We start from the raw sequence: 27,488 nt of genomic DNA, 5'->3' as shown, positions 1-27,488 counted from the left end.
ACTTTCTGAGGAAATTATTTGAAATATTTAGGAAATGGTATTCTCCTGAATCAGGTTCCATTAGCATCTAGCATCAACCGAAAAAACCCCAAAAATGGCTACTACATGAACTCTATTTGTTTTGTGAAAGAAATGACAAATTTGCCAAATAAGTACAGGGTTTTATTTAAAAAAATTTTTTTTTTCAATTTTTCAATCCGCCTTTTCCCACTTCTCACCGATGATTTATATTCAGATCTATGCTAAACACCCTCTGGCTCAGCCCGCGACAGTAGCCACGCCCACAACTCTGGCTAATGAGAGGACCCGAATACATTTGCAGGCCAAGCTGGTAGGACGTTGCTGTCTATCATTGGATTCGGACCTAATGAAAAAAAATCATGGTCCTCAGCCTTCCACAGAATACAAGAATATTTATATGTCTTTATATAATTGTAGTTACGCTATTTTTAATAGAAAACTGTGGTATCAGCAGGACCAGAATAGGAAATTTGGACATGAGTAGTCTTCCAACGGTTAAGGAAATACATATATGGGTATATTAAGTACTTCCCTCAGTAACGGCAGGTTGCCTCCGTTAACCTTTTGTTTTTCGTTTATTAGGTTACTCGCTGGTGAAATACAGTGCACAGACTTATATTAATGTACAAAGTCAACAAATAGGTGTCAAAGTTTGCGAAATTACAGGTATGGCTTTTTAAAAAGCATATTGCATCTTGATAAGGCTTATCTCTGGTGCTGCTGTCATTAAGCTAACCGACGTTTACAGGCTATTGTCGGCGACGGTGCAGTTTTCGATCACATTTGAAACTTATCTTCACATACTTTTTTTTGTCACAGAGCTTGTTTATTTCGTGGTTTGGCGCTGGATTGATTAAATCATGATGGCTAAAGCAGAGCACGCGGAGTGGAAGTCTTTGCTATCCGAAGAAAATGAAGCATCCCGGTGTCTGTCAGAATCAGAAACGACTACACACGCTCTTGAAGGTAATGAAAGGGGAAAAGGGTAATTATTTCCAAAACCTAGCACACTGATTCACGTAATATTGCTCGTGTTTACAGATGTCGGTGCAATGGCGCCCTCGTTCGGTGATGAGAGGTATTTTTTAGTTGAAGGCGCAGAAGCTCAGGATAAGAGAATAATGGATGCAAAAATCTCTCCCATTGAACGGCAACTTGAGTACTTGCTGAACAAGGCTGACGAGTTTCAAACACAGCTTCTGTGGAGGTGCTTTTAAGATCTAGAAAATATCTTTTTTTTTGTTGTCATTTTATAAGTCAAATATTTTTATGCTTTAGTCGAGAGTGCCTCCAGAATTATGGGTTTGCCCATATCGTCCCCATGTTTTTGCAAACTTGTCAGCCGTACTTCACTTACCTGGAGTCCACAGCCAGAAACTCCCACCCCTTCCGTCCAGCTCTGTCCACATACATCCGTGCACAAGTGAGAAACTGATGTATTCTGCACGTTATTACTCCACAAACTGCAGGAATCCACATTTTTTTTACCGTGTCTGAATTCTGTCACAGCTTTTGCAGTTTTCTCAGCAACTGTGTTCTCGTCTGGAGCAGCTGGTGTTGCTGTACGCCTCCTTCAGTTTGTTCTCACTGGAGGAATCTGATCCACTGAGGTAGAAACCGACGATAAATCACAAAGCCTAAACAGATATTTAAATTATGGAGAGAATTCAGAAGAAACCGATCCTTCATTAGCACAAAGGGAAGCCCTGATTTTAGTATAAGTAGCATTCCACATATTTCTATTACTATTATTATTTTCCTGCATTGCAGATTTTTACTATTGGAACTTTTTTTTTTTTTTTTTTTTTTTACAGTATCTCTCACTTCTTTATTGGCCAGTGTCAAATAGACAACACGAAGCTGTCAATCTTCCGGTACAGTTGCCCCACTCCTTTTCTCACATCAGCCTGTACTGGCTTATACAAACGTATGCGCTGGAATGTGGAGCGACAAATAGAGGGAGAAGGACAGACGTATGACAGTGCAGAGTTGTAAGTGAGGTTTAGTCAGAGAGAATCTTTTACAAAGGGATTCTTACATTTCTTTGAAAAACAATGATATATCAGCTTTAAATCACCCGTCCAAATGACAGTAGTTTTAATGGCAAAAAAAGTATTCATGTATAACGTCTGCAAATGAATGGAAATCGTAATCATTCAAACACATGAAAATGGGTTGAGAATTGATTAAATAGTTATGACCTGGCTCACAGGAAGTTTTTCTGGTCATTAAGAGAAAATACAAGACTTCTTCACCTTAGAATAATAGGCTGTCTGAAGCAAAAATGCTACCATATATCATTTTATCCAGCAAATATGCTGCAGGGTGGTGTAATAATGTTTCAGCCAAAGCAACATGCTGCTGAAATGACAAAATTGAAACAGGAACAGCCTTATATATTAAATTGTAGCACCAGGAAAGTAAAAGTAAGCTCTAAATGCCAATAAAAAACCATAACATTCATGAAAACGAGAAAATAAGTCCCACAAAGCCTCTTTGTGGCAAAGGTAATGCCATATCTTTGTCTTTCCATCAACCATTTCCTATCTTCACAGTTATTTCCTGTGCTGCGAGGATGTCATTAAGGCAGCAGACGATAAGGATGTAGACGGAAAGCGTGAGGAGGAAAATACAGAAACCGACAGAGAGAGTAGAGCACAAAGGATTTGGTCAATTGGCTGGTGGATTCAGACATACCCTGATCCAGACACAGAGGACATCACTGATTGGTAATGTATTTTTAACTAGCTTCACGTTAATAGATAAAGATGGAGAAAACACTGGTTAAATGGGTTGCTTATATTTGTATATCACCATGCATTATTTTATAATATTGTTGCTATTGTTTCTGCTTTCCAAACACCAAAGTTAATCCTAGATAAGCACACATCCAGTTACAGATCATTTTGGGAACGTTTATTAAGCAATATGTAAGTTAGACATAACAGTTGAATTACAAATTTACTGCAAGTGTATGTTTTGTAGGGTGCTGTGTTTAGTTCCTTTCGGTCAGTATAAACAGCTGTTGTGCCTGGGAAGTGAGGAGCCTTCATCCTGCACTGCCACAGACTGTCTTCTGGGGGTGCTGCTGTCTCAGGAAACAGATTTGGCACAAAAACCTGAGGTGGCGCTCAGTTAGAGCCTCACCCGGTCTGGACAGAGCATTTGGTTTATTGAAATCAGATGAGAGCACAGATAGAAGTTTAAAAACCTAACGTCAGTACATGTTTCAAAAGGTTTGTTGGTTCATGGCTGTTATCGTGCTACGTTGGTTGTTATGTGGTAAATAATTTACACTAGTGATGGAAAGTTAAACAGAGTGAAAGTTAAAGTTGGTTTGACATTTAATCTTTATTTTTTATGAAAACATTAAAATACAGAGGCCATCCAAGTAGTCTGTTACAAAATCCAGAAATAAAACCTGCTGGCAGTCAGAGCCTGCTGCCTTCTTTTCTCTATAAAACAAAGAAATAAAGCAATCCTTCCTTTCAAAATAATAAATTACAAAAATATACACAATAAAAGGTGGAATATCTACCACACAGAAGTAGTTATGTCTTTGCACAGTTGTTGGAAAACATAGTAAAGATCAGTGGAGAGAGCAGAGCATTATAAACAATGCAGTTGTGTTCCTTCATACGTCTCATTGTAAATCAGCCCAGTCAAAGCTAATCTCAGTGCATTTTTACTGCTGGCTTGTGTGTGTATACAGTAGGTTTCTCTGTATGGTATTTGTATCTGTGATATGTCAAGTTATTCAACAGTAGTTAAGCCAAAATACAGTGAAAGTCAGAATCTACCTGGAATCCCTGTGTTCCCTGATTATAATGTAAAGCGGTTCCTTTGATATATATACTAAAAAAGGTTTGAATTAAATAAATGCTACTACATTTACAGTGTCAAACAGTACTATACAGTCTCTAAACTACTTCACAGCACTAATAGACAAATAGGCAGTACAACAGTACAGTACAAATGAAATTAAAACCGTAATCTCTCTTCATAATACAGTAAACAGACTTCATCACTGTCCCTTTAAATTAATATACATGCACCATCACACGACAAAACATAATAGGGGCTCCAATAATCAAATTGTGCTTTAACATTCCACTGGGCCACGATCAATCAATTCATTCAGTCAGACTTGTGACAGACAAAACTCCTCACCAGACTCAAATACATAAATGTCTATATAACATTATCGTTATAAGTTAAATTTAGGTGAATATGTTAAATGTTCTCATGTGACCTAATGTCTTATTTACTTTAAAATATTTGTTGTGATCTAATAATTAGATTTTTTTTCTTGGTGGCATAGAAATACAAAGAGACTGAACATTGCAGAGTACTGCACTGAGAATAAAAAAAAAAAATAAAATCGTACTACTATAAAAGATCAACCATTTTCTTTAACCAAAGTAAGGATAGTAAAAACTTGGGAGACTATTATGACAGCGTATGAGAGTGCTTATTTAGCAAAAAGTTCTTCCAGCCCTCTAAACGTAGGAGTCAACCTCATTCACAGCAAACCAGAAAATATCATTTAAACCACATGAGTGCTGTTATGAGAGCTGCTCCTTCTTCCTCAAATAGATACTAATCATTCATAATTCGGACAGGTAAGGGAGGCACAGAAGGTTCACAGTAAAGATGATCATTTGATGTAGCTGCACAGATTTTCCAGTATCACTAAAAATAATTAAAAATCCCTGTAATGCATTAATCTAGAGAGGCAATGGGTCTGTTGTCAGCAATATTTTAAATGTTACAGCAGTGCATATACTTGAGGAAAAACCATAGCACATTACTTTGCATATCATGGTCCTCAAAGATAAAGGTTTAGACCAGGAGACTGTCTTTGAACCTGTGATACGTTTAAAATTGTGGATAGCTGTGCATGCTTTGGAAAATTTGTAATACCTTCTATTTTACAGTTTCACAATAACTCAAATAATTTAACATTTTATTTGGAACAACATCAGCAAATTTACTTTACAATTTAATTTTTGTAGTTATTCCTGCAAATGTTGTGTCAAATAGTATGCATAAGCAATGTATTATTCAATAACAGCATTCTGTGCTGTTGAACAAGAGCTGAATTAAACCAGTGTGTTTTTTGGGAGTTTTTTTGTTTGTAGACGTCATAGTGCATAACAAAAACAATGGCTGCTTGATCTGGATTCAAAAACTGCTTGTTTCGATTTACCTCAAGGTTTTATCTTTTTCAAAGATCTTCTGCTCCGAGAAGTCAGAGAAAGGAGCCCATTTTGTTTTAAGTTGCTCAGTCATTGAGCTGGCATCTTGCCTGCATTGTGGGTAGAGGGCTCAATAATGACTTGTAGATAAATGTATGTAGCTCAAGCCAGCCAGACATCTCCATTAAACCTTAAGGAAATGGCCTTCTGGCACGAGGGCAGGTCAGATATGACTGATCAATTTGGCAGGGAGGCTGTTTCAGTGGCATAAAAAGGTATAAACTAGTGTTCTATTGTTTTTGGATGGATGGGTGGGGAGTGCAAATGAACGCTCACTGCACTAGAATAACTCTCAGGAGGAAGACAAACCAAACGGAGAGCAAGATGGTGATAGTCCAGCACACTGTTCTGCATTATCAGATTCAGGCTCACACAATTTTCTACTTCAACGCTTGCTGAAATACTGCAGAATGAAGATGAATGAACCAGTCAAATCCATGACTAGATCCTCTGTAAGAGTTCAAGAGAATGCTCCATTATCTAATGCTACATGTGCTTTCCTACTGGTGGACCTTCGTCAAGTCTTTTGAGAACAAAAATTCATATTTGGCAAGCATGTTATTCAGCTTTCATCAGTGATGCGTCTCCAACTCAACCACCGTCCACTCACCCTGAGCAGAGCTGCCTGGAGCCTCGGGTGAGAAGCTGCTCACAGATGTCACAGTGGCTGAAGGGGGTGTCAGAGGTGGCAACAAGTTGGGCCACAGGCTGCTTTCGAGGGGGCTGAGTGTACCACCTGCTCCTCCAGGCAGCAGAAGAAGGGGCGAGCAACTGTCACCTGCAAGCAGTAATGTCTGATTGATGAGCTGCTGGACAATGTCAACTTTCTTGCCCCAGTCAAACTCCAGAGGCGGAGAACGTTCAGGAGATCCCAAGGGAGAAGGACTGTCTTGGTCTGCTGCAGGATCTGTTTCCTGAATTTCTCGCTGAGGACCCTGAATAATAGACTCAGGGGAAGGTGTTGTGCATTGTGAATAAAGATCAGAGTCATTTTCTTCAGTGCATCTTTGCGTGTCTTCTCCAGGACATATAATAAAGGAGCTTTTATCTTCTACATCCTTAACCACTGCTTCTTCCTCCTCCTCTTCTTCATCACTTGTTTCCACAGTTTCATAGATGGTGGTGAGACCTGATGAAGGAGACAGGACAACTGGTGTATGCACCTTGTGTTTTTGCTGCTGCTGCTGTTCAAGTTCTTGTTGCCACTGCATGATCTGCTGTCGCTGCTTTAGTTCTTGCTCTTGCTGCTTAAGTTGCAACTCAAGCAAATTTCTCTTCTGTTCTTCCTCCTGTTGATCCATCTCATTCCTTGCTTGTTTCTCCTCTTCTTCTTGTCTCGCTTGTTCTCTATTACGTTTCTCCTGGCGCTGCTGGATCTCATGAAGGTGCTGTTGGTGTTGCTCAAGACATCGGAGCTGCGTGTTTGACACCACATTTGGTATTCTGGGAGGAAGGTCAGTGGGAAGCCGTGGTGGCTGGGTCACATGGGGAGCACGTGGCCTGAGACGAAGTTTGGATGACATCGTCATTTGGATAGAAAGCAAATCATTTGGTTGTGGTGGAAAATGGGAGTTTCCTTCTGTAAATAAAGCAAAGGGTCCAAAACATGTTAAAAACAGAGTTAAGCAGAATGCAATAAAGCAATAATGTTATTGACTGCAGAGTGTGGTGAAGCAGAAAAAAAGCAATGTGGAAAAAAAAATTATCAGATATAAGATTAAATGATTTAGTGGAAAAGGAATTTTAAAAAAAAAGTTTTTGCACCTTAGTCACATTCTCTTAATATTTTGTGAAGATATTTGTACAATAAAAGTGGCTACACCCTGTATATGCAGTAACCTCCAACTATTGTAAAGAGCAAACTAAAACAGGGAAATAAGATGAGAGCAGATGAGAAAAACAATCTCCCTTAATGTGACAAGCAGAACACATGCAAAAGTGAGCGCTCATCATGCACAGTACAATACAGCATGAAGCAAACAGGTTTTTTTTTTAACAATGGAGAAAATATGACCCATCAATAGACCCATGCATGAAAAATAAAACATGCTTTACACCTAAGCCACCTCAGTGTACAGCATATTTCTTTGGCGAGGTGAGCATGCGTAAACGGAGGAAATATTACAGAAAAGTGCATTGTGCAAAGCAAGTCCAGTTTTGTGCCACCCAGCATTGGGATTTATTGAAGTCCAATTAGTCCAGGTAAATGTGTCAAACCAGGTCCTTTCAAATAGCTTCAGCTCAAACTGTTAATAATCGGAGTGATTAAAGCAGTTGCACCCGGTTAGTCCCAAAGTGGAAGGTGTGCAAAGTCTACTCCAGAAGCAGCGGTATCAAAATACAAAAGATGGAGAAAAAAAAAAAAAAGGAGGTGGAGGACTTAAAGCACCTTGGTAGAGGGTGAGATCCAGGAGGTTGATGGGGTCAGATCTTGTTTTTCCTCCTCTGAATGGTAGGGAGTTGAGAGGAAGGCAGGGTCAAAAAGGAATGGAGGAGGAATACAAGCAGAAGGAACATACTGGCATAGAAAAAAAAATAAAAACACTTTCCTTCTGCTGCAAGTATTCTGTTTTCTTTACATAATTTGGTTACAGAAGGTTAAACATGTATTTGTGGGCAGGTGTAAGTGTGCAAGTTCACAATTTGGTTAGTAGCTAACTTATGTCACAACAACTGGTACCAAATAGTTTACGTTAAGATGAAAATAGAAAAAAATTAAATTAGGACTTAATTATGTGCTCTGGTGCTTTACAAAATAAAACAATACCATGAGTTAGTGTCTCAGCCTTATGTAGTAGTTTTACATGCTTCTTAGAATTAAATACCTAATATTCTAAAATTACTAGTGAATTCTTCATTGTTATTTGACTACAAATGTGACCAATTTGCGTCCATAATAATGAACAGTGGGCATTAAAACAATTCTCGAAACTCAAACATCAAGAAACATACAGAGCAAAGAAGAAATCATGTTAAATATCTAACCTTTATTTAATGCTAAGACATTAAGTACTCCAAATAAACCAGACATAAAAAAGTAAGGGGTTAGCAAACCCTAAAGTGCAGAAGAGAGAAACATGTGAGGACAGGATATGGCAACAATGGAAAAGGGATGAAAGACTGGTATTTAGTTAGACAACAGAATACAAAAAGCAATGAATATGCATTTGTTCAGTAAAAAAAGAATTGGTAAATACACACAAAATACATGTTGAAAGTCCACTACATTGTTAATTTTTCATCAATGGTTACTTTTGTCATTTTGAAGACTCGACAAATAATTTCATGCCAGTTCAGACCAAGACCCATCATTAGATTTAAAAAGAATAGTTGAGAAAAACAGTCACCTTTAGCGTAAATGGTAGCAGCTATTGCACATACAGGTTCTAAGCCATGTACTTATAATGTAGTTTTAATAGCTGTATCATATTGTGAATGCGTCACTGCTGAATGAGTGTTTTCTTAACTGGTTAAAAAAAAGACATCATTAACAGGGAAACCTGAAGCTAGACAAAACCCTTATATAGAGATGACATCAACAAGGTACACTGAAAGGTGGATTTTAAAGGGCACTCTATACGTTACCTGCCAGGGCACTATCAGTCTTTTCACATATAGTGGAGTAGTACGGATGCTGAGAGTCAAGTTCTTGTTCCTCTTCCTGGTGCTGTTGGGATGAAGGATCAATAAAGCCAGACTCTAAGGGTACAGCTCCTGCTGCTGAATCAGACTTAGGCAGCTCACTGGACTCTCCACACAGCATGTACTGCTGCTCTGTGTGACACTGGACCTCTCCATGTTGGCTTTTAATAGGATCAATCTTTTCCTCTGAAGCAGTAGTGGGTATCAAGGTCAACTCTTTAAGAAGAGATGGATCCTTGGCCTCATCTGGCAACTGCTCTTCATTTTCTAGAGAAAAGATGCCAGGACTCTTGCTACAACTCTCGGCAGATGACTGGGCATTGGAGTTAGAGGTCATGTAGTCAAAGCCATAGGATGCAGCAGAAGTGGCAGACTGAGGGGTCTCACTACCACCACCACCACCACCACCACCACTCTCCCCACCAATTTCTTCACATTCCTCAAGAGTTGACAAGCTTTGGCCCGCAGGTGCTGTACCAAATGCATTCCAGTGCCAGATAGCTCAGCTTGAGGATCACTGATCTGCATTTCACCTTCTGTGTCACTTGCCTCATCTTCAGTAGCTGATGAAGGAGATGATGGAGCAGTTGCAGGACCACCCAGTACATCATCAGCAGGCAGAGTTTCAGGTTCCTCTTCCTCATCAGCACGTTCAAGGTGGATGCCTAGATCTTGCATGATATCTGGCAAGACCTTGGGCATAAGGTTTAGAGGTTCTGGCTGGAGCTCCACTTTAGAAAGAGACTCTGAATAGTTCTTGTCTTTCACCTCTTCTGGTAAACTTGTGTCTTTGTTACTGTCGGATGCTAGGTCAAGGTCACTGGAAGTATGAGGCTGGAACTTGCAGGTTTGAGAGGATGTCAAGCTTGGTTTGGGGCTAACATTCCCCTCTGAAGCAGATAGTGGAGCTTGAGGTGTGCAAGGTGAAGGCTCCAAAAGATTTGATGGAGAACCCCTTTCAGAGCTAAAGTCAATTCTAGCTTGAGCAGGTGTCTGTGTTGGGGTTTCTGGGTCTGCTTGCCAACATTCAGAGGAAGGACTTGAAAGAAGTGTAGACGCAGGTTGTGGTGGCTGGGCCCAGGCATCAGCAAAGCAAATAGGCTGGTTCCACTGGGATGGAGGGGCAGAAGGAACCATGGGAGGAGGCTGGATTCGGTTTAAATTGTCTAATCTGTAGTCTTCAGTCAAGTCATCCTCATCTGCATTCCCATAACTTTCAAGCCCACTCTCAGTAATGCCCTCACTTGCCATTTCTACATCTTCGTCCTCTTCATCATCCTCGTTGTCATGATGCTGCCTATGAGAGTCCTCTGCTCTTTCAGACCCAACCTCCATGTCACAGACTCGGTCATCGTCATCTTCATCATCATCTTCATCATCATCATCTTCATTAGTAAGAATATCTGAAACTTTCTCAAAGTCAGGGGACCCAACAGATGCACCTTCGCCATCAGCTCCTTTAAGGCTTGCATCCCCTAGATCATCCATGCTCTCCGTGCCTTCCAGGACACCTGGAGCACTTAGCTCTGATGCTCCCTGCTGGCTGCAACTCACATCCTCAGAGTCAAGCTCAGAGAGCAAGGCTCCTGCTCGCCAAACGGAGCCGGCAAGCCCAGCTGACCCAGGTCGAGACTCTTCAGTAGGCTGGGTGCCACTCATTTCTGACAAAGACACTTGTTGACTGCCTTCCCTCTCTTCTTCTTCCACATCTTCATAACAGTCAATGTTATTCCGTTCAACTTTTTCAGCCACCTCTACACCAGAGGATGCTATTGTGGATGCAGATTTATCTAATTGAGAAGCAGTTAAGCTTCCCTGTTCAGTTGTTTCCAGTGCAACTGGTGCCTCAACTGCAATAAGCTTTTCATCAACTTTTCCAGACACCTGCTCTTCAGATTCCTGATTGCCAAGAGACAATGCTGGACAAGCCACTTCAACAGAACCAGCTTCTATTAATGCCTCTTGATCCTCTTGCTCTGTGTTAGAAACATCCAGCACATTTTGAGAGTTTACATTAGTGACCTGGACATCTACCATTTCCTGAACATCTAAAGAAGAGGATGAAACATCCACAGAACTCTCTACATTTGGAGCTGCTTCAGGTCCTGAAACAGATTCTTCCCCCACTATGGCTGCAGCTGTTGCTACAGCTACTGTAGCTACTGCAGCTGCCGAAAGTTGCACAGGGTCTTCTACAGGTTCTTTATCCTCAAGTTTTGTTACAGATTCTTTATCAGCAGGTTTTGTTGCAGGTTCTTTATCATCCAGCTTACCTTTGACAGACTGTGTTGGTTTAGCTAGCTGAAGCTTTGCACCAACTGTGCTACCTGGTTGTTTGTGACTAGGACATGCTGCAATATTCTTGCCTGATGCTGGCCTTGAGGGATTGTTTCGTGGACCAGGAGGCACCTTACGTATTGGTACACTTTTTTTGTCTTCTGGTTTGGGTTGAGGTGCTTTGATGCTAGTTGGAGGTCGTTTGGTAACCACAGATGGTTTTGGAGCCTCTGAATTTGAAGGCTTGCTGGCTGCAGATCGGGATATTGTTGAGGGAACGGGTTTTTTTGCAGGTGCCATAGTGCTTGTTTTTCCAGCATCTAGAAATGAGAAATACAAGTTGAGAACATAAAAAAAGCAGTACTTTTCCATAAATTATGTATAATATAAATATATATTCCCATGAATGGTACGCCACCTTTCCGAGCAGCTGATGCTATAACAAGGGGTTTAGTAGCAGTGCGGCTTGTTCTAGGAACTGCAGAAGCAGATGTAGTTGTACCAGGTACTGTTTTTCCTGTAGCTGAAGTAGCAGCTGGTCGTGAACTTCCAGTTGCCCTAAGAGTAAACAAAAGAAGAAAAGGTTGCTGTGAGCAGCTTAGAAAAAGGAATTTACATCACATTATGACACGCATGTACCCTGCTCCCTCTAAGCACATTTGGAATTTGTCTGAAAACCGTACAGTACCAAAATTGCATATCTAGCCAATCCTTAGCTGGCATATGCACAAAATAGGTTCTTATCAAATGAGCCGTCCCGTCTTGTAGCCTGCACGCACACCATAAAGCAATCTCAAGCAGCACCAGAAAACCAATCCACTGGGGCCATTCATCAACTAATGTGTTTATATCCCATTTCACTAACCTGAGTGAAAATAACTTAGGTAGGGAGGTAACAGGAAGAGGAGGGGAGAAATGGTGTGATGAAGGGAGTAGAAGGGGGGGATGGGTAAAGCGTTTTGTAAGTGACTGCATTAAGGAGAAATGGATGATAATCAATTTTTCTTTCAGTCTAGCCTACACTCCCTTAATGTAGTTGCTTCATAATTTCTCCTTTCATGTTCTCATAGGGGAGAATTAGGGATGAGAAGATTGCTTGCATCATCTAACATGCCTTGGTTACTCACAATTTAATAAATGTTTTTAGTCTAGCAGCCTTGCAGTTCTAGATGACTGACAGTCATATTTGCCCTAACCAGACAGTACAGGATGAGATAAAGTTCTTGCGTACAGCCTGCTTTATTAGGACAAGGGCACAACAGGGTATGCGTCACAAACAAATAACGCTTGCGAAAATGCTTTGGTCACAGCTCAGTGCCGCTGTATATCCGCACACCTGGATGCTGTGTTAAAAGCTACTAATCTAAATAACAGGCTACAAGTAATCAGACCGGAAAGTAATGAGACAGTTATCAGAGTAATAGGTAGGGGTGGGTGATATAACAATATACAGACAAGTAAACAGTCATTGACAAAAAAAAAAAAAAAAAAAAAACGCATACTAAGATGGGCATTTTAATTGTTTATAGATTTTTTGCCAGTTTATTGCATCTACCACATGAGTTGATTCTAATTACAGTATCTGAAACTTACATGCAAGGAATCAGATAGGGTTGGGCAATATGGTCATATCGCTAATCAGAGATCACATATATTGTTATACGCTGATACAGATTTAATGATGTAATTAAAATACACTCAGACACTGCAGAAGGGCATTGGAACTGATTGAAGTCTGCTTAAATGTCATGACATTTGTGATTTGCATCAAGGCTCTGGTATAGTATTTTTTGTTATAGTCTTGTTCACAGCTGTGTCCACACAGCTTTCAAAAGTATACTCAACCGTGGATAAGTGTGCATAAATGAAATTTGACATGTGCAATAATATCTATTGTACTCGTTCTCAACATCACCTCACGTCTGCACTGTTGTACTCCCAGAACCTGAGGACTGCATTCAGTGTGCAAACATCCACAAACACTTTTGATGACAAAAACTGCATCATGTAGACAGTGCATGCACCATCATGGAATGCGGATGGCTGAAGTATACTTTAGACTGAAAGACCTATTGTAAGAGCCACCAAAACTTCAAAAGATAAGAGCATGTTGGAATGCTCAATTTAATGCCAGCAACCATGGTACATACTCCAAGACATACTCCAGTTCTTTGTACAAAGAATACGGGCCAAGAGCAAACTTCTCATAGTAGTGCACAATGAAGAACATCATCAAACGGCTTGGCCCCAAATACCAAGATTATAACATCTCCCCCACAGATTATTCCAAAACAACGGCCAATTGTTAAAGAATGAGAACAAAAGAACTGGAATCTCCCATTACAATTCTATGACCTACATAAAGTTTATTTGTACTAACTAGGACACTGATTAAACCAGCTTTGGTCAAATTAAAGCAAAATAAAGACGACAACAAGCGGCAGAAAAGACTACAATCACATTACATAAACAGAGCAACTAGCATAACAGGGTGAGCATTAAAGTATAAAATAAAAATAGCACAGCAACTAAGGTCAACTTATTTGCATCTACATCTTCATTTTTGTATCAGTGGGACCAAAACTCAATTAAAATGATGCAGATGGAAAGTACAACCCAAGACGTTTCCATGGAGTCACTGACCGCAGACATCCAAAGGCTTAGGTTTTTACAAAAAAAACCACATTGCTTTTCTAGGGCTCATTATCCTTGTAGCCAAACAGAAGAACATAAATTGCCGTGTCTATGCTTGTGATAAAGGCAGGACTAACAGATGACAAGATTGTTGACCATTATGCAACCTAAACAACAAAATGATGGATTGAGAAGTTTATGACGACAATATAAAAGAGGTCAAAGACCAAAAGCAGTCTCTCTTTAACAAACAGAAAGAACTCAACACCCACTGGCACAGACATTTGCATATCAGTGATTAAGTTTTAATTAAGCAATGACCACTAGTAAATAAATGAGTGTCACCCAGCAGAGGTTTAGGCAGTGAATTTCCCTTTCATTCCAGTTAAACAGTTTTAAAACTGCTCCATTCATTCTAGACATTAAAGGGTGTGTGGTCTTTTTATTTTCGACCTCATTAGCACCATTTCAAAATTTATGAGCTCATTCATTTTTAAATATTTGTCTTGTGGTATAATGTAACCGAAGCCATCTGGTTTACCAGTAATTTTGTAGAAAAGGAAAAAGAAAAACAAATGGTGAAAGACTAACCAGCAGCTTGGTTCAAGGGAAAATTAAAATGGTCTACGACTTGAGAATTCAAAAATTTAAGAGGCTCAAGGACAAAAATAAACAAAACTCAAAATACAAGGGAAATTTGAATTGGTAAGCACAACACTTGTCCAGGTCCCATGAAGCTACTGTTTTAGCAAGAGTTGCAAGCAAAGAACCCTGGGAAGTAACCCTCTTAACTCACAAATGTTACCCACAAACTGATTAGCAATGTCAGAAATGTGTAGCCAGCACATATACATATAACAGAAAGAACAAAGAATAAAAGTGAAGATGGTCTCATTGAAGATGAGAAGAGGAGGATGCTGTGATTGTATTATGAGGAGACTTTGATGGAGCTAGTTTACATTTCCCACAGTAGGAGTGTGAATGTGTTTCCTCAGTGCAAACATTTCATTTGAAGCTGCAGTGAGAATATATATATTGTGTGGGAACAAAAAAAAAAAAAAAAAACCCCATCTAAACAGATCAATTGAGTGGTTTTTTTTTTAGCATTTAATCCCAGACTGTATTCATAGTGCAGAAATACAGTGTGCACACAGACCACACCCTGTAGTTCTGTTTGTCTTAAAAGTCTCAACAGCCTTGTAAACTGACATTATCACATAAATACATAGAATTAAGCACATAGGTAAACCGCAATCATCACATAAGACCAGTAACATTCACTTTAACTGACCGACTGCATTTACAAAACTTAAAATTGATGACCCTGAATATGTAATCATCTGCAACAAACACTGTTTAATTCCGCAAAACAAGCTTCCCACACTTTTTGGCCAATGACTTCTAGTCGTTTGTGATCAGATTGTTTTTTTAAATATGGTTTTCATTTTCGTAAATTATTAATATATGAGAAGTCATTCTAAGTGATATTTCTAACTAATAATATTTTTGATCTGAGCAATAATAATAATAATAAAGTCTTAGTAAAATGCTATAGAAAGTTTAGAAACATTTATGAGTTTACTTTTTTACAGATTACAGTATTATTAAATGAGCTGGGGTAGGAAGTCACATTTATAAGAACATGGGGAAATAAATAAAACTGATCAGAATTAAACTAAAACTGATCATTATCAGAATTAGATAAAAGTACTTTGTGGGATATAAAGTGAAATGTGGAAGGAATGCAGGCCAACTAGGATCATAAAATCCATTTAACTCAAGTGAAGATACCAATTATCATTCCCAGAAAGTAGCATCAACAAAAAGAGCACTGTTGAGCCTATACTCTGGTAAAGCCTGATCTAAGCAGTCTTTCAGGGAGTCTGACTCACAAAGCGACAGAAACATGAGCCAATAACCACCAGACAAACCAGAGACCATTCACTGCAGAAATCATGCAGTCATTGATATTTGAATGACATATCCACTTAATGGTGTGCAGAACACAAAGCACTTTTCAGATGTTGCTTCATCCAAATCTGTGCAGGAAATCTGCCTTATTGATACGTTTAAGCCACATCACGAGTTGTGCAATCACGCACTTCCCAGCATTTTTATTTTCCATTCAAATACAGTCAAATGTCCAAGCTCAAATCTCCAAAAGCTGTTTTACCTGTTAGTTTTGGGAGCTGCAGTGGTTTTGGCTGTGGCTGAAGTGCTGGGTTTGGCAGCAGGGGCAGCAGCTGGCCTTGGAGCAGGAGCTGAGGAAATTAAATTGAGATGAATCATGTTCCAAAAGTAAAAACTGACTGGAAATGCTCAAGAAAAAAAAAAAGATAAATAAATAAAAATATAAAAAAGGTTTTGGTACAATCCAATCATGAAAATAATTATATAAAATTAAATGTGTAGTATTAATAAGTTATGTTACCTATTAGTACTAGGAGTGTAACAGTTTTTCGGTATGGATCCTTCAATTCAGTACTCATGTGCACTGAACAAATCATTTACATTTTTTCAGGGAATTCGGACAATAAATTTTTGATATGGTGAGTGCACATAACCACCCCTTCCTCTTTATCACTAGATTTAACTTGAAAAACAACTCATCACTCCTCACATAATCACTCGATTGGTGTTTCAACTTTGGAAAGATGTCATTAAAACAGCGTGCATCATTATTTGTTAGTCCAGTGAAGAGCATTTTGTGAAAATATTAGACCTATTTAATATTTGATATTTAAAATATTATAGGCCTTAATTGTTTGTATTATTTAGTTATTAAATAGTTTGATACAAGTTGACACAGTAAATTATTATAATTTTAAGTTTCAAAAAACAATCTGTCAATGTTTACACACTTAATAGATTTCCAAATCCAATCTTAAAAGTAACAGAACTAAATTCTGTAGGTGACCTAGTACACCCATTCATGTCAAGCCATCTTACCAGTGTACTTGGGTTTGGTTGCAGCACTAGTGGCAGGTCTCTTGCTCAGGCTGGTGGCTGTGCTGACAGCAGGTCCTGTCTTTGTTCCACTGGCTGCGGTGGTTGTCGTTGATCGGTTTGTTCCAGCAGTTGTTGTTTTAAATTGAGCTCTTGAAGTTGCAATGGCAGTAGAAGAGCCAACGGGTTTCTTACTTGGGCCAGAAGATGCAACAGTAGTGGTGGGTTTCTTCTTGTCTGCTGCCGCAGTGCTGGCTGGAATGGGTTTCTTGGTCGGGGCACTCGATGCAGTCTTTGTGAGGCCATTAGCCACACGGCTTTGGGTTGCTTTGGGTCGTGTGCCTGGTCCAGTGGTAGCTGGACCTGCAGCAATCTTGCTTTTGACTGCGCTTTTGGATTTGCTTTTAGCATCTACTGCTTTCCCAGAAGCTTCTTTAACAGTCGGAGGAGCCGTTTGCTCTTTTTGGGGTTCATCAGGTTGTGGGGGTGAGGGTGTAGTCCCATTTTGAGATGCCCCGTCATTGTCGGTTGGTTCCGTTATGGGTTCTGTTCCTTCGGCTTCCATTGGTTCAGATGGTGCTGTGGCAACCCCATCAGGTTTCATCGCCAATATTACAAGACGATCAGTTGCTGCTTGTTATGATCACTGGATTCAGTGCTGCTCACACACTGAACCCAGAGATAATGGATGCTTTCGCCAACTCAGTAACTGTCCTGTAAGAAAAGAGAAAAGACAATTTAATGACATTTGCAGTGACTTTTGTTCCACGTACCTGAAGCAACTTGATTATTACTCTGCTGGAGTGCAACAGTTGCTTCTTGTACAAAAGCACATAAATACAATCTGAACTGAAAGAGAGTTTAGAAAAAACATTCAAGAGGAAGCAAGAGGCATTTTTAAAGGGAACCATAGCCAAGAAAGGCAACTTGGAAAATATAGGAAATGATACATTATGAAAGAACCAAAATACAAAGAGATTAAGACCAAGTCTAACATCCTACATAAGTCCTTCTGATCTTTAAATTGTTTAGAATATAGACTTACAATGGACTACGCTATAAGAAAAAAATCCTGTTAAACTTAGCAAAACAAAAAATAAAATACAGTGAATTTCAGGTATTAAAGAATGAAGTACTGGTAGCTGTATATACTTCTATATATTTAATTTTGTCACATAGCTAGGTAACCTCACAATGAACAATTTTTAATGTAGCATTTTTAGCGTTTTACCTGTACAACATTACTAACATTTTTACACTAACAGTTTGATAGTGATCGTAAGCATTTTGAGTGGGTCTGCAAGTCATTAGTTTGAACTGAACACAGAAATTTGTGGATGTGATTCATTTATGTGGATCATTTGGAGCGGTCACCACCACCTGCTCTACAGAAACATGATGCCATTATCTGGACTTTGCCTACCTGTTCATTCAAACTAGTAATTTCCTGTCTGTCAACTGTAAACAGAGCTGACAACGCCAGTATACGTACTGTCCCAGTATACATCTTCAAGATTCAAACAAATATACCCAAATAAAAGTTTGTCAGAATTCTGAAAGTCAATAAACCCATTTCACTGGAGCATTGCTCTACACAAATCATTTTCTTCCTTCAGGGTCTGATGCAAAAGCTCGTCAGCAAAAAGACTGTGGCATGGGATTTGAAGAAAGGAGGATAAAGAGTCAATGTGGTGGAGAGGGGGGCCATGAACCCATTCACCCCGTCCTTTTTCCAAACTCTTTTATTCAGAATCCTCTTGTCTTTCTCTTCCCCAGTTCTCCTTAGCCACAACCCCCTCTTTCTTCTACTCTCCTTCCCCTCCTCCTCCTCCTCTCCATCAGATCCGTTCCCTGTCTGCAGCCACACAGATGGCCCTAGCAGCTGAGCTATTGTTCTGGCTCTCCAATAAGCCCAAGCCACCAAACCAGAGAGCAAATAAAGACAGAGAAAGGGGGAAATTGTGGGATGAAATAACAATGACGAGGCAAGCAAAGAAATTAAATTTTAACGTGGCACCATCCAGAAGATGAGTGGACTCAAGTATGTGTGACTGAGTCAAGAAGAGGAAAACAAACAACAAAAGTGAGAATAAAGATGACGAAAGCCCACCAAGAAATGTCACTGATGAGAGAAAACAAAGAAGAGGCATGACACACGTTCTAGAAAACTTGTCACCCTACAGGCCAAAATGATGAATTGGGAGATCATCTCTCTGCCCACGACAGGACAAAAATTACCCAGAAACCCTGCTGCTGTGTCTCCATGGTGATATGAAGATCAAAAAGGAGACATAAAAAAAAAGACAAATTTAACCTGAAGACAAAGTTAGAGTGAGTGAAAAAAAAACAAACAAAAGTACAGCACAGATCCTCAAGAAATACAAGAAAATAAAAGTTGAATGTACAATTGTATAATTTACAATTCAGAGTTTTCCATAGATATCACTTCATTTAAAAAAAAAAAAAAAAACACTCCAGTACATAAAAAAAAATAAAAATAAACGAGCAGAGTGAGCATTTTGGATACATTTTTATATTTTCAGTTTAAGTCATTTTTAATTTTTTTTTTTATGTCTAGTGTTTATTCATTTTACTTTAGTTTGTTTTAATTGTAAATAACCAAATTAGACTAAAAGAAAGAAAAAGAAATGTTGCCTTTGCAACAATAAGTTAACATGTATTTTATCTTAAGCAATGTGGGGGGGTGGTTTGTAGTTTCAGTTAACTAGAAGCCTGCTACGCATAGAGAACACAGGCAAAAAGAGATAAGTATAAGGACAAACTAACAAAACAATAACAGGAGGGTAAGAAAGAATAAGATGTGCTATAATGATTGTGTGTATGAAGAGGTAGGGCAGATTGTGTGCGTGTCCTCATTTGACTGGATGAAGCCCTTGTGATTGTTCACAAAGACAGCGGAAAACTGTAAAGCCTGCTAATGCAAACAGCTTAAATCAAAAAGCACTGGAGATTACGTCACACACACACACACACACACACTCTCTCTCTCTTCAAATAACAACAGATTTCCTGAGAAAATCAAAACACAGCAATAGCAGTTTTGAGAACATTCAGGTGCTCATGAAAAAAAGCTAACAAACACTGCTTTATCCAAACCAAAGCTGTTAAAAACAGGGGTTCTGCAGTGATGCCATAAAAGAACCATTTTTGTGTGTGTGTGTGTGAACATTTTAGTAAACTGAATAACATAACCTATCATCAATAGCTTTTTTGTGGACTGGAGGAAAAAAAAAAAAAAAAATACAGAGCAAATAACTTTTTGCCACCAAATTTCGATGATTCTTCCATGGCCTTTCCAGTTTATTTCTGAATTTCAGACCACTTTATTAAAAGTGACTGTGTGAACCACGTTATTAAACAGAACCGATTCAACAAATTTCCATGACTAACAAATTTTAAAAATGTCCTGATATTTCTAGGTTTTCAATGAAAGTAGGACCCCCTTCTGCCTCTCCACAACCTCATCCCCATCTTGTCTTAATCCACCATTTGTTTGGATTAGTGAATTTACATGTATATGCCGGATTATAAAAGTGCCATGAGGACATTTATTAAAACACACGTGTGCTTTCCTAATCCTAACCCCTATATTAAACCTCAGGTCTTATCAAATCTAAAATAAATTCTTTATAAAGCTGCTTTCCACAAAGGGCCGACCTTAAAGTGTCTTGTCAAGTCTCACTAACTGTAGTAGCTCGATGGCCTGTTGTGACTTCTTCCCACTTCAGAAACATTTGCAGGTGACAGTTACAGACATACACAGACCACATTCTATGTTTAGCTTCCAGAGAACTTCTGCATGAGAGACACTGATAAAACAAAAAGGAACAAATAAAGAGATCTTGCAAACCCAAATTCCTGCACAGGGCCTCCGGTTCCTCGGGGCCGAGTCATAACCGGCTGTCACAGACATGCAGCTATTTCCATGCAGCTGTAGTTGGCCACATCCTGCATTCTTGTAATAAGAGCCAGTAGCTGGCCTTCGTTTATCAAATATGCCCTTATTCTAATCAACTGGTTATAATTTGTCATTACATGAAATTTATAATCTGCAACTTTAACAAGAAGATAATTGCGATCGGATGAGAGATGGATTATCAGAACAGACTTCACCAGAGATGTTTAAAAGGAAAACAAATAAAGACAAACGACACGAACACATTCTCTCCTTGCAGTCTGCCCATACAAGGCAGCGCTCTCACAACTCTACTACTGGCACACATACTCCTCAGAATCAACACATGAAAACATTGAAAGAGCGCAGCAACACACGCTCTTTGACTCCCTCCACATTACAGTCAATTATTCATCTGACTCCCACATCGATTCCATAAGGCCATTCTCACTACGATTAAAATGCTGTAATGCGCATAACGCTATAGCTCAACAAGGTTTGTTACCCTTTGTGCATTTTTTAACTTGTCAAGTCTGAAGTTTGCATTGTTTTTGTAACATAAAACTACATTACTATCGCTTTTAAACGATTTAGTGCATCCCTCCTGAATAAAATTGTTATTTATCCTAAATAATAAATAGTAATCTTATGGACCAACCCATGGTAGCATTCATTGGCCAAGGCCGGCTCATGAGGTCATTTGACTAACATGTCAAACAACTAGTCACAGTTTGTTTTGTTCGTTTCCATGCCCTGAAACGTGTCGCTACAATAGTGGAACGGAGTGTAAAACTGACTCTTAAGTGTTTCCACTTTTGTCTGCCATATGCATCAGACGTTTAGCCAACATCCTGATCCTTTTAAACAGTACTAGAGAATATGCAAATAATGAAATACAGCCTAATGACAAATTACTACAAAAAGGTATTTTCAATAAAACGCAAAACATTTTCAGAAATCAAGGATGTGCGTACATAAATCTGTTTCTCATCTCAAGTTGATGATTCGGCGTTCAGCATTTGCACACATGAAACCAACCTCTGATATTTGCATGGACGTCAGTCTGTGGGTGTTCACTTTACTTTCACTCTTCCCATACAGAAGACAAGAGCCAGTAATAACTAGGCCAAACGTTTTCAGTATTGACGTCGAAGGATGTGCAGAATGTGGCAGATTTTCCAAAACCACTACCACAGAAAAATGTGGAGAAAAAAAGCGTCCGTCTTCGCCTGCATATCGGTTACCTTCAGAACAAAAAGGAACATGCTGTGTAGTGCTGGAAACCTCAGATTTCCATCTTTCTCCCTGAGTAACATCTCGGCATGTTTATGAGCACACCACTTTCTTTAAAACGAACAAGAGACAGGAAGCAACATTCATATACACTCACAACTGTGAGAGTGAAAACTGCTCAAGTTAATAAAACCATTCCCAGTGGTGGGTGTGATATCTTACATTTTTTGATTATCCACTCATTTAAACCACATGAAACCACCCACATAGATAGAATTTAATCATATAGCTATTACACAAATCAAATTCTATCCCATTCACCCTAGTTCCTTCAGGAGGTTTCGGTTTTATCTTGGTCAGTTTGAAACAATTTACCATTACAGAAATACTTCACTCAAAAAATTATAATGTGCAGTTAATTTACTCACCCTCGGGCTATCCAGGATGTAGGTAACTTTTACTTTAGTAGAACAGTTAAGATGATTTTTAAACTATGGTGCTTGGTGATTCATGAAATGCAAGTCAATGGTTACCATCACTTAAAACGAATAAAAAAAAAACAAAAACAACAACAATGGTCGTCAGGCAATATATTGAGGTCTTGATGAGACAGTTGGTCTGTTCACAAAACAGACGATTAAAAATAATTTTCAATTTCTTGCACAGACCGGTCATTTTGCTCCATATTATTCCAAAATATCTAAAGGAGAAAGGGATGAGATTACCTGTGCTGACATTATGCAGTTTTATGGTTACCTGTCATGTCAAAACAGATTTATTGATTAAAAAAAATAATTATTTAAAAGCATTTAAAGACTAAATACGTGACTTGCATCTCGGATAGCCAGAGGGTGAGTGGATGTGTATTGGGTGGACTTTTCTATTAATGCTCCCAAATATACTTAAAGTGAACTAGTACGTCAATAAAAAAAGACCAAAAAGTTCATTTAAAAGTACATATTTAAATTATTTTGATCTAAACTAAGCCTCCAGCAGTATGGGTGGAGTCAGGATGTTTGTAACAGTATACCATTTGTCAGGTACTTTTTACCCCTAAGCAAAGAACGGTAAAGAACTTGTATACTGGGTTCTTCAGTAGTTTGATGTGCATTGGTGAATGGTTACTAGATGGGTGTAAGGAGGGATAATGGGTCAGCATTGTGTGTGGGGTCAAGCTGAAGTGTCAGACAGTGCTGAGAGTGTGAAACGGTAGTAACGATGCAGATAAACAGGAAGAAATGCAACGACCCTGCTCCCTCTCACCCAATAGGATTAACTCCAGACGAGCGAGTTGTGTGTGTTGTCTCAGTACAGGGTGTGAATGGGGCTTAATGACCCAGCAGGGTTTGATTTTGCTATGCGTAATGTAAGGATTAAGAGAGGACATTCCCCATTGTGTGGAGCGCACCATGCTGACGGGGGCTGGGCACGGCTAGAACCAAGCTGCCAAAACAACATGAGAGATGCTGGACAAAAACGGGCAGCAACACGGCACAGTGCAAAAGTAAAAGTGGTTTAAAGGGCCTCAAAGAAACTCTTAAACTCTTATCTTATTGAAGTCAGGGCAGAACTTGAGTAAAACGAAGGCTGCAACCATCTCACGTGTTCAAGGCAGACTGACAAAAAAGATTAGCGTCATTGAAGATGTTTTGAAGAGGGAGGGAATTATGAGAGGAGAGAAAGAACAGATGGTAAATGGTGGCGTGATGGTTTGGTTTAGTTTGCATACTGGACACGCAGCAGGACGCTGTGATGGATAGGGTTGGAGCCCAGGAGGATTAAAACAGGACATCAGCTCCATCTAAAAAACACACACAAACAAACTGTCTGCCAAGTTATCTAGCACTAGTTTGCTGACAGTTAAAAGCTTTTGTCAATGCCAGTGTTTTAGCAGATTATGGGGTTATAAAACCACCAAGAAGGATTTAATATAATAATGTGGCATTTCAAAACGTTCCGTCCAAAATGCGAAACTGACGTCAAGCGCAGAGCAGATTATCCCGATAGGAAAAACTCAGGAAGCCATTTCGTAGGAAACAAAAGAGTACCAGGATTTGCTGGGAGTCTGGAATTCACATTACTGCAGCTTATTAAATGTGAAAAGGACTGATTAATATATATGACTGAATTTAGGTTAGAGTATTTATAAGGCAATAGATAGGTGTATAAGCAAACGGATTTGACGGTTTATTTCATTAATCTGTTACATAAATATGGATCTTCCTTGCTGGGCATCTGCTTGTTCGACTCGATCACCCCGCTGTGAGGTCACGACTAAGCTGAAGCCAAACAGACATCTCAAAACCTGCTAAGTGGTACAATCTGTGACTGCTGCATTGGCCAAGACATCAATAGATATGTATACACAAACACACACCTACCAAATTAAATGGATAATATTCAAAGATCAACAGTCAGTGCTGGGATAGTTCACCCAAAGATTAAGAAAAGTTACTTTCTTGTTGAACACAATAGAGGATATTTTAAAGAATGATGGCAACTAAACAGTTGATGGTAGATATTGACTTAAATAGGATTTTCCCATACTATGGTAGTTAGTCAATGGATACCATTAACTGTTTGGTTACCAACATTCCTCAAAACATCTTCCTTTGTGCTTCACAGCAAACAAAAAAAATGTTTGTAATAATTTGAGGTGAGTAAATGACGACATTTGTCATTTTGGGATGAACTACCCCTTTAAAACAAGGGGTAAGTGGATTCCTACTAAAATGACTGCTATCATTCAATTAGCAGAAACTCTGCCAACCTGACCACTCCTTAACCCAAAGAAAAAAAAATGGCAGAAAAAGAATCTAAAAAGTTAAATACAGACCACTCCACAGACTTGTGAGGGATCGGCAAACCAAAAAACACGCCACCACAATGACAAATCCTATGTTGGTTCCAGCACAAGATGAATCAACAAGTGATGAAATCATTAGCTCACAGGACGCAATAGAAAGCACAGTCGCTACATAACATTGGCCAAAAGTAAACCACGTCTAGCCGAGCAGCAGGAGAGACCGGTGTGGGTGTCCTGTTTAAACAATGCCGTTAGTATCAGGAGTCCTTCATTGAGGAGTGCGGCTAAAACAACTAATGACAGCAGCTGCCCTGCTCAACTCCATTTTGACTGACCTGAGCTCAGGCACACGTCTAAACAGAAAGGAGCCTTCATAAATCTAAGGACAAGCAAGCCCTGTTGTCACAAATTCTTTGGTCTACCGTTCTACCATCAAATTGGTTTTAGTTCAGGATTGTTCAGTCAAGTCAATCTGATTGATTTTTCAGGGAGGGAGGGGGTTAGATGAATTCCTGAGACAACTGGCAGGACACAATAGACCATTATGATCTTAGCAGAGCATCCTAGTGGATTCACATGAGGTATTATATGACACTGTCAAGTTGCTTAAAACGACCCTGCAAATAATTTGATCTCTTGCAAATTAGGTGATCTCATCGTTTAAAAGTACTTACAGGTTTAAAGCCAGCGGTTGAAATGTGCACTGCAATTCTGGAGCGGAATTTGCCGGAAAACACATTTAATCGAATTACTGCCTACTGTTCTGCCTACTGAGTCGAAAACGTACAGCACTAAGCTTTGAGTAAAAACAACAACAACAAAGTGAACATAAAATTGTTAAAAATACCAACTAGTTTTCATACAGCTGGTCACGTGACTTCAAGATGGCCACGCCCACGAGGGGCGACCCGCTCCAGGTAGAATCAAACTGCTTTAGCCGCAAGTCTTCCTCTTACGTGAGTGTATCATTTTACTCGTTTCTAAACCCATCTTTGTCTAAACCCTTTTGACAAGAAATGAGTGAATGAACCTTAAAATCAACAGTTTCCCCACAAAACGGCCGCTCATGAAATAACTGCCAGTGAATGGGCAACAGTTCCCTCAGGCCGCGTAAATATCCGGGTCATTAGCGTTAAAAAGCGGTCATGAACTTCTAGAAGTGAATTCTACAGCGAGGCAGGGTGTGATGAGAGCGAGAGACACGCTGTTATCTACAGACCTGCTGGCGTTACAAGGGCAGGGTGATAACACGGCATGACATCAACGCGATTTAAACGATAATTCCCAGTCAAAACTAGGCAGTGGCCAGACCAGCTCCGAGAAACAACACGGGCAGCCCATAACCACATCAAACGACGGCAGTCCGTGGTAGTCCACTCATACTATCGATTTTCTTTCGTAGTTTATTCGGATAAAAAGAGTCGAGCGGGTCCGAATAACGCACAGGAAATCAATGTGGACCAGCGCCTTCGTAGATTCGTTTGTCTGAGTGAAGCGATGCGATCGGCGCGCGTTTCGATTCAAATGCGTTCGAATTCCTCAACATCGAATCTTTTAATTCTCAAGCGCTGCACATTTCAAGCTGACCCGATGTCAGAGTGAACCCCTACGAAGGGCGGCGATTTGTTTGCATTTCCAAGCCAGATGAACATTTGACGCGTTTGTATTTTGCATTTGTTTATACCCGACAACGAAATGTTGATCAAACGGCATTCGTTTTATCCCGAGACGAATCGCTACACGTAACTACGGCAGCCATGCGAGTCGTTTCATTAGTTGCGATGCCCTTCGTGGGCTGTGGTTATATGCAAACGTATATTTAAAAAAAAAAAAATCGGTGTTCCGGAGCACAGGCCGCTGGATCAGTTCACATGCCATGTGTGTGTATAAATCGATGCATCCTTTAAAAAGCCCAGCCCAACCCAAACATGCAGAGTCGGAACGAAACCAAACCTGATTGCAGAAAATATTCAGAACGGAAACAATGCGAACCGAGTTGATTGTGGTCCACAATGAAGTGGCAGGGGATTTAAACCTAGCAAACAGGTTGAAAGATAAGCAGAGTAAACATGTCATTCATTTACCTTCAGAGGATCGTAAAGGCGTCTGGTTTCTACACTTCTGCTTCGGTCTGGAAGAGCGGACAACCCACGACTTCACGCCGGAGACGAGGTGATACGGGAGGCGTGCGGTTCCTTGAGCAAATCGCTTAAAATATACAAACGTGCAAAAAAAACAAAACCTTTGTATCAACCCGCTGCTTCACCCTCGCGATGCGCCGTGAGCTGAAAGCAGTGTGAAGGAAGCAAAACCAGATCCTAACGTGGCAATTCAGAGACAAATAGGTTCAAGCCACCAAATGCTCCTCGGACTCCCGGTTTCCATCCAATGGGGTCAAGTACTGAAATTCACTTCAAAAGGGCAGTGATGTCACTTTACAAACTATAGCCCCGCCCATCTATCATCCAGCACGCTGTATCTCCATCATGTGTTTGAAAAACATGCATTACTGAGGACTACCAACTCCACACTGGATTTAACAATAAAATATACAAGAACGTTATTTTATATATATATATATATATATGTGTGTGTGTATGTATATTATGTATGTGTGTATATGTAAAATGTATATAAAAATAAAATTAATATGGCATGGTATCATCAAATAATCTGTTATTTTATTAAATATTGGATTATAAATATAAAATTTAATAATAATAATGTATTATAAACAATGTTAATGTATTTATAT

General features: G+C 39.4%; 2 protein-coding genes across 2 annotated transcripts; one reads left to right on the top strand and one right to left on the bottom strand.

The window, feature by feature from the left end:
- The first annotated feature begins 884 nt into the window (after window positions 1-884).
- On the top strand, window positions 885-4,203 carry c1h19orf67 (chromosome 1 C19orf67 homolog). Its single transcript, XM_043244839.1, has 7 exons — window positions 885-987; window positions 1,063-1,228; window positions 1,300-1,444; window positions 1,531-1,631; window positions 1,836-2,012; window positions 2,577-2,750; window positions 3,007-4,203. The coding sequence occupies exons 1-7, from the start codon at window positions 885-887 to the stop codon at window positions 3,158-3,160; spliced, it is 1,020 nt and encodes a 339-aa protein (XP_043100774.1). The 3' UTR covers window positions 3,161-4,203.
- si:ch211-214c7.4 (microtubule-associated protein futsch) lies at window positions 3,354-27,280 on the bottom strand. The gene is given in 7 exon segments (XM_043236792.1): window positions 3,354-6,858; window positions 8,865-9,407; window positions 9,410-11,518; window positions 11,617-11,756; window positions 16,006-16,093; window positions 16,782-17,492; window positions 26,818-27,280. Coding segments are annotated over 6 exon segments (4,488 nt in total). The 5' UTR covers window positions 17,383-17,492; window positions 26,818-27,280; the 3' UTR covers window positions 3,354-5,851.
- Window positions 27,281-27,488: the final 208 nt, after the last annotated feature.

Source organism: Puntigrus tetrazona, chromosome 1 (assembly GCF_018831695.1).
Source record: "Puntigrus tetrazona isolate hp1 chromosome 1, ASM1883169v1, whole genome shotgun sequence".
Classification (NCBI taxonomy): domain Eukaryota; kingdom Metazoa; phylum Chordata; class Actinopteri; order Cypriniformes; family Cyprinidae; genus Puntigrus; species Puntigrus tetrazona.
The sequence above is the reverse complement of the archived record's forward strand: the minus strand, read 5'-3'. Positions and strand labels throughout refer to the sequence as shown.